We start from the raw sequence: 8,393 nt of genomic DNA, 5'->3' as shown, positions 1-8,393 counted from the left end.
TTATTATCCAATAAAACACAATTGTCAATTAGGTTAAAATACATTTGTAAGACATATAACAGTCATACAATAAATAGAAAAAACGTATTGAACTTAAAAAGAACAAAAATAAATTTAACATTAAAAATTTGCTTTTACAAGAAATTATTTGATGTTTATACTTTATAACTATAAATAATGAAAGAATATATTAATAGTATTTGGGAGTTTTTAAGCAATTATGAAATTGGTATATTATAAGTGAGAGAAAGAGAAACTAAAACGGATCATGGAAACTTGTGATTAACAAATCTAACGGAGTAGCAGGCTACCCCACACCGATGTATCCCGTCACTGACCTCACTTCCTTTGTTCTCCCTTTAAATGAGCAGAAAGCGGGAGTTACAGATAAAGCATAAAGTCCAGAAACACTAGGTGAGAGAGAGAGAGAGAGAGAGAGTAGTGAGAAAAAAGTAATGAGGTGATGAAGTTTTATAAGCCAATGTAAACTGTAAAGTAGCAAAGTTAAGATTAGACTGTATAGATCGTGCCACTGTCGGAGGTAGTGAAATATAGTACCTGACCGGGGTTGGAACTCGTCGGAAAATGATGACGGGGCTAATACAAGATCAGAATCTTGAAAAACAGATAGAGAAGCAGATTGGATGCATGTCTGGTTTCCTTCACATCTTCGATCGCCAACAGATTTTGGCCGGTAAACGGATGTACTCCACCACCAAACGCCTCCCTCCCTCCACCGTAAGCTCTTCTTCTTCCCTTCGCTGTCTGCATAGATTTCCTAAAGTAAAATAAGAAATCACGTTAAAGTAACTGAAATGTTTTGCAGGGAGTCATGGCGTCACCGGAGCCGGTGAAGTCTGTTCAGTCACCGGCGATAAGAGAAATGAAGAAACCAGAGCCAGCGCAGGCGGAGGCGGTGGTGGCTGTACCTGAAAGCCCAGACCGTTTCAAACCATCTCCGAAGGCGAATTCCAATGTCTACGAAACAGCAACGCCGCCGAGGTCACCACTACCCCTTCCCATGTTTGACCTGAAGGAGGGATCGATAAAAACTTCATGGAAATTCTGCAAAGAAATGCCGAGGCTGTCGCTTGATAGCAGAGCAATGGTAGACTCGAAAGGGAGTCTTTGTCCAAGGGAGATCCGCATAGATAATGGTACCAACGCCATTGATGAAGCTTACGACAAGCAACGCCGGTCGCCCAGCGTCATCGCGAGACTCATGGGACTCGACCAGTTGCCATCTTCCGATCCACCATCGAGTCCGGAAACCGTCAAGACACCGGAGCTCCGGCGATCGGCATCTGAATCCAGGGTTCACAGAGATCTGTTTCACTCCAGATTTATTGACTGCAACAATTCCCAAACCAACCAGTCAAATCTAACAAACAAACAAGCAACGGATACAAATCTGACGCACAATACCAGTGTTGGAGATAATGTGGGCAACGTGAGCTGCAGAAACGCTCAGAATGGCAGAGTTATGGAGTCAATCAAATATTCATCAAGAAATCAAAAAACTGAATCTCCTAAAACATCTCAATGGAGGTCCCCTCAGCAGCGGAGAAGCTTCTTTGATTCGGCGGATTTTTTCCCGGAGCCAAAACAGACGACGGCGCCAATGTATGGGATTTCCGAAAAGAACTTGAGGTTAAGAGGACTAGATGAGCAGTCCAATGATCTAGAGTCTCTAAAGCATATTCTTGAAGCCTTGCAACTCAAAGGCCTTTTGCATTCTAAAAGACCTCCAAACAGAGACAGCCAGAGGAACTTCGTATACGATCCCAGTTTTTCTTCCGACGATTCACAAATAGTCCTCATGAAACCATGGCGCTCCCCTGCATCAGGTCGGAGATTGAGAAACGATCCAGGAGGCATGAATCGATACGCCGGAGAGAGTTTACCGTCAGTCAGTCCAAGAAAGGAACGTGGAGTACTCGATCGGAGCGGAAGGAGTCCGGTCAGAGCTAGAAATTCTAGCTCTCTTAGTAACTCGAAGAATAGTAATACAATAGTGAAGAAAAAGCCATTGAGCGTAGAAACGCAACGGAGTTTCCATGAATCCTCTGAATCACGAAGAAGTTCACCCATTAATTCTCCTAAGCTTACACCTAAAAGAAACGGATCCGACTATCAGTCCTCCACAAATCGATCTCCGAGAAGCAGGAAAACAGCCAGCATGGGTTATTCCAAGGAGAAGATTGGCAGAAGCTTTGTTATGGAGGATGAATCCTCATCGATTTCTGAAAGCACCGGTAGTACAACTTCTCAATCCGATCCAGAGGTATACAGATATTAGATATTTCCTTCCGTTAATTATTTCATATTTGCATTATTATTAACGATTTAGTCTGTTTACCAATTTTACAGAGATCAAAAATGGAGGAATACAGGGAAGGAAAAAGTCTGTTAGAGAGATGTGACAGGTTGCTGCACAGCATTGCAGAGATGAACATCGTCTCCTCCGAGTCACAACCGAGTTCCGGTTCAGTTTTACCAAGTCCAGTCTCTGTTCTTGATCCTGCATTCGATAAGGATGAGTCGTCATCTCCTTCACCAGTTATGAAACGCAGCATTGATTTCAAAGGTACGCAAACAAATGCCTCAGAATTCAGAAAACAAATCTTCATTGCGTTCACATGACGTTTCCATGTGGACTCGTGTCCCAACAACTCTCAACCTGTAAACGTGGTGCACTCTGATTCGTTGTCTGCTTCTTTTATTCGTTTCTTTTTGTAAACAATGACGACATCATATAGGCCTATCCTAGCAGGCTAACATATAGAAAAGTTAACATGTGCCCGTTGGACGTTGGTTGCTGTCACGTGACCAGAGCTGCCTCACCACAGGTGGCTCTCGTCGGCATTCTGACGACGACGGCGTCGTCAAGTCAAATGTCCATTGAATGAGCGTCCGTCATATTTAACTGTTATAAAGTCAGTGTTTAAATTTTTGATAGAGACTGCTATCGGTTTTATTTAATTCAGTAATGGTACTTTTCTTCTTCAACATCGATAACACCGATTTCGATTTCGATTTCGCTTTCATTTTCCTTGTTTTTCTCAATTAACTGATTTTACTCAACAGATCTTACCGTTGTTGATCTGGAGGACGATATCTGGAGCTCTATAATCTCTCCGGCGACATCATCCAAAGACGAAGACTACATCTCCGACGATTCTGATTTCGCTTACATCTCGGAAATACTCCGAGCATCAAAATACCTCCCGGATGACTCCAGCGTCTTCTTCTTTCTAGAGAAGCAACAATACTTCAACGGAAACGACACATCAAAAGCTTCCAAACTCCAACGGGAACTCGTCTTCGACGTCGTTGCCGAAATCCTCGACCGGAACAGCCAGTTACCGCCGTGGAACGCCGTCTCCGAATCCATCAACTCCCTACACCAGATTTGCTCCGAATTTCAAAAAATCCGTGAGCGATTTACTAACGACAACTTGTTGGATCCGATTTGTGGTGTACTGAAAAGAGACCTCGCCGGAAACAATGGCTGGGAAGATCATCCGGTGGAGATGTCGGAAACCGTTCTGTACATCGAACGGTTGGTATTCAAGGATTTGGTGAGCGAAACAATCCGAGATCTCGCTGACTTTGCCGCGAAAAGTTCCGTCTTGGCGCCTCGAAGGAAATTGGTTTTTTAAAATAAGTGGGTTTAGTTTAATGTTCCCGCTCTTTTTTTTATAATTTATAAATCAGCATGTTCACAATATTTTGCTTTTTTTATTGGTAGTTTAATTAGTGTTGGATTTTAAATTAATTAATAACATTAATGAATTATTGTATAACGGTCGTTGTTGGGATCTCTCTCCTCTCTTCTCTTTCTCTCTCTGTATAAAAAGAGGAGCTGAAAATGATATATGAAGGAAGCATAAATGGGATGGAAGTGGCCCCACCTTTCTCAAAGGACATTTGTTAAAATTTACTGACTTATCAGAATTTCAAGTATATTTTGTTTTTAGCTCATTAAATTAACAAAATAACGTAAGATTAAAATCAAAAGAGTTATAACGGTTGAAAATACGTAATTTGTGTGTAGAAAGTATTGCTGGTTCTAATAGGGTTGGGATCACGTATTTTACACATAAATTAGAGGTTCATTGTTCATACCATTACCATTTCGTTTAGAAATTAGAGGCTCATAGTTCATAGCATTACCATTTCATATCATTAGCAATATATCATTTTTTATAAATAATAAAACGGTGTAACTATCTATAAAACAATTAAAAGCTTTTTTTTTTTGCCTGGTATTTTCATTTAATTTGTTAAATATTATTTTAATTAATTTCTTTTTTACATGTCATTTTATGAATTTTTTTGTTATAGTAAATTTCACATAATACTTTAATATAATAATTATAATAAATATAGTAATAAATTTATTTTAATAAATGAAAGGTTTTTTTGTCATATTGTACACTTTAATTCAATTTGCTAAGTGTCATTTTATGGTTATTATGAATTAATTTTTTTTTTCACATGTATTTTGTTGGTTTTTCTATTTTAATAAATTTCATATAATACTTTAATCTAATAATTACAATAAATGTAGTAATAAATTAACATTAATTGATTTATCTTCTTATTTCAAAATTGTTAAATTAAAGTTTATTAGATTATTTTGTTTATTTACTTCAATTTAAAAGATTAGAAAAATCAATTTTAATAATTGATTATTTTCTTATTTTATTATAAATCTAAAGTGTTTTAATTTTGAGACAATTATATTTAATTTTTTTTAATTAACCTATATAATACATTGGTCTCACACATAGTTTATTTATATTTTTATGGATATTTTCAACCATATTATATGCAAATTAATTAGGAAATATAGTTTGCAAGAGAAAATGATTATTCATTTCTTTTTATTATTTCCAGTACAAACGTAACTAAATCTATAATAAGATTCAAAACAAACAGTTATTTGGAAATAACGATTTTGCTTTTGGTCATATAGATTTTTTCATTATTATTTTTTCTCTAAAGAAATTGATTTAATAGTTTTGATATCTCATAATTTTCAAATTAAATTAGTAGTATTTTATAAGTTGTAATTTTGGTCTTTTTTTCAATTTTATATATCAATTTATTGATCACAATACAACGTAGTAATTTTGGTCTTTTTTGTTTCAATTTTATATATCATTTTATTGATCACAATACAACGAGTGAGAATGCAAACGAACAATAAGCTGCGATATGAAGCACTTCTTGAATACAAAGTACAAAGAGTATCCAAGCCATGTAAGAATCTCATTATGCTAATAAACTCCATAAACCGGTTTTTCATATGTATGGAATTATGGATATTGAAATCAAATTTCACAGTGGAGGCACTAAGTAGATTGAATCATATGATTTGTTTGAAAGATGTGTAATGACATCAAGTGATATTATCCGAAAACATGATAGCTTAAATGGAAAGTCGACCTATTATAAATTATCGAATAAGCCATCCAATCAAATTAATATAAACATAACACCTTATGCATGTTACCTACAAAGACATACGTCATTTAATCAATTCGATTAGGAACATGCATTAGTTTTGTATCAATCCCATCGAATATGACAAGTACCAATTATTCTTATAGTCAAATGAGAGATGAATGTGTTGAAAATGAAACACATACTTTTTTGAGATAATGCAAACTTGCAAAGGCAACAAAACATTCATTTCACGTGGTTGGTCTTTGATCATGAAGAACAATAGGAAAATATCACAAACGCTCCATTATATGCCATGTTATTCTTGAAATTGTGATTTTTTTTTTCTAAGTTGTGACGATCATATCTCCCTACTCATAGTGAAATTTACAGTATCACTCATAATAAATGAAAGTGAAAATGGTAAGTGTTGTACAAGATAGGAAAAAACTTGCTAAAAGATAATGATATTGATAAAATTAAACCGAAAATATTAGATACTAGTTATGAGACTTATTTCTTACATGATTTTATTCAAAAAAATAAACAAATATTAAGATCTAACAATTTAGAAAAATTTAAATTTATAAGAAAAAAAAGTAAATTATTAATTATTAAAATTGAAATGCTTATTTATCTTTTAAATTTTAGCTAATAATGTACATAAACAATTAAAATAATTGGATTCAATTTAGAAATTTAAAATTTATAAGGAAAGTTATATTAATGAATTGGATATATATTTATTATTACATTTATGTATTATATTAAATTTAATAAAATGAAAAAACACACACACAAAATGGCAATGAATATAATTTAATTTAAAGTTACCACAAAATATCATATGACATAATAAATAAGAGGATGATAAGTGGTAAAATTATTTTTATTTATTAGAGATGATTGTATTTTCGACAAACAAAACCTCAAATATCATAATAATAATAATAATAATAATAATAATAATAATAATAATAATAATAAATTGATCGTTAATGTAATAGCATGATTTTTATAATTTTACTTTAATGTATTACGGTGGTTAAAAAACATTTTGAGGTTAAAACTATCAACTTTCACTTCCAAGGAAAGCCAGCTTTAAATTTCCGTATAATAAGTTCAAAGTGAAATTTCTTACCACAAAAGAAATTACACATGTGGTAATTTCCATTACTTTACTTATATATAGTTTATATTTAATGTTTTAAAAATCACTTTTTTAGTTGAATCGGTGTGGTGTCCAGTTTTCGGTTCAACTGGTTTAACCGATTCGACCGTCGGATTAACCCATTTCTATAATTTTCATTATTTTTATTATTTTTTTTTACACGTACATACATATATAAATCATGAATTTGATGTTTACAAGTTTAAACATTAAAAATACACATAAAATATAAGTTGTAGATCAATTCAAATGTATTAAAATAACACATAACCATAAGTTTTACATCAATCCATATACATAAAAAAGAAAATAAAGTATGATACCAAAATAAAATATAGTTTTAGATGAATACAATCACATCAAAAAACTTTATAACATTTACCATATGTTTTTATTTAGAAAAAATTAAATTGATTTGAAAAAAAAATTACTAAAGTTTATTACGTAAATAGTTTTTTCCATGTGTTTTATTCGGTTTAACCGGTTCAACTGGTTTATTTTAATCGGTTCAACCGGGTTTTTTCTAAAAACCGACCGGTTCAATCGGTTCAGAAATCGACGTAAAATCGGTAATAGTTAAACTGCTCCCTCTCCTAGTTTCTGGTCCAAACGGTTCGACCGACCGGTTCAAATCGATTTTTAAAACATTGATTTTATTTCATCATTGTTCAAAAGGAAAGTTTCCAAAATTTTAGATTGAATATTGTATTATTATAATAATAATATGATTTTTCTCATCATATCGAAATAATTAATTATTTATAAACTAATATTAAAATGGCAATTTTAAATCGTTAATCGTTATGCGGTTCATTCTACCAACAAAAGTGAAAGTGAATTTTTAGATTGGGGGACACAAGTACAAGGTATGCCTGAGAAATAATGTGTGCATGAAAAAGCCCATTGACTGAGCCCATCTATTAAGACTAGTTGTTTTAAAATCTTGTGTGGTAGGCCATGCGATTCATTACATGTTTTAGGTAACAAGGACAAAATGAGTAACATGTAATGTTGGGAAAAGCAATGCAACATGACTTTTCATCATATACTTGCACATAATTAAAAACAACACCACATCCAAATGGTGGATATCATTAATGGCATTTGCCTTAATATTGTTAAATTTAATAATATATTTAAGCAAAGTAAAAGTAAAAAATAATGTACTTTCGGCAATTCTAGTTTTATAAAACATAATTTCAAAATCAACAGAGCATTCCTTTGGTGAAGATTAACTTTTGTTAACCATGTCTCAAGCATTATATATATATATATATATATATATATATATATATATATATATATATATATATATATATATATATATATATATATATATATATATATATATATATATATATATATATATATACTTTTGTATTATTTAATGAATTCCAAACAATGCTTTCATTAATCACATATGCTCTTATTTGTACAAGGAGGATATTTGTCTATATGAAAAGTACAGGTAAATACGATTACATGATAAACATAATAAATACAAATAATATAATGATAAGATATATCACTAATAGTATCTTGTGGTTGAAGCTGGATATTGTCACAAAACTCCTCAAACAAAACTCTATATAGACTATTTGCAAAGATGTCAACAAGTTGATACCGGGAGGGGACATGTAGAACCCGTAGCTCTCCCTTGACAACCTTTTCACATATAAAATGAATTTTCATTTATATATGTTTGGTGTTTTGATCTTGCACTGGATTTCCTACAAGGTAAATACGTTGATGTTATCACAGAAGAGAATGG

General features: G+C 32.6%; 1 protein-coding gene across 1 annotated transcript; it reads left to right on the top strand.

Annotated features, from left to right (window-relative positions):
* The first annotated feature begins 340 nt into the window (after window positions 1-340).
* On the top strand, window positions 341-3,924 carry TRM5 (zinc finger CCCH domain protein). The gene is made up of 4 exons (XM_078997137.1): window positions 341-738; window positions 827-2,284; window positions 2,371-2,587; window positions 3,088-3,924. The coding sequence occupies exons 1-4, from the start codon at window positions 586-588 to the stop codon at window positions 3,660-3,662; spliced, it is 2,403 nt and encodes an 800-aa protein (XP_078853263.1). The 5' UTR covers window positions 341-585; the 3' UTR covers window positions 3,663-3,924.
* The last annotated feature ends 4,469 nt before the right edge of the window (window positions 3,925-8,393 follow it).

Source organism: Lactuca saligna, chromosome 5 (genome assembly GCF_052625555.1).
Source record: "Lactuca saligna cultivar CGN05327 chromosome 5, ASM5262555v1, whole genome shotgun sequence".
Classification (NCBI taxonomy): domain Eukaryota; kingdom Viridiplantae; phylum Streptophyta; class Magnoliopsida; order Asterales; family Asteraceae; genus Lactuca; species Lactuca saligna.
Note: the sequence above shows the minus strand (reverse complement) of the source record. Positions and strands in the feature narration are given on the sequence as shown.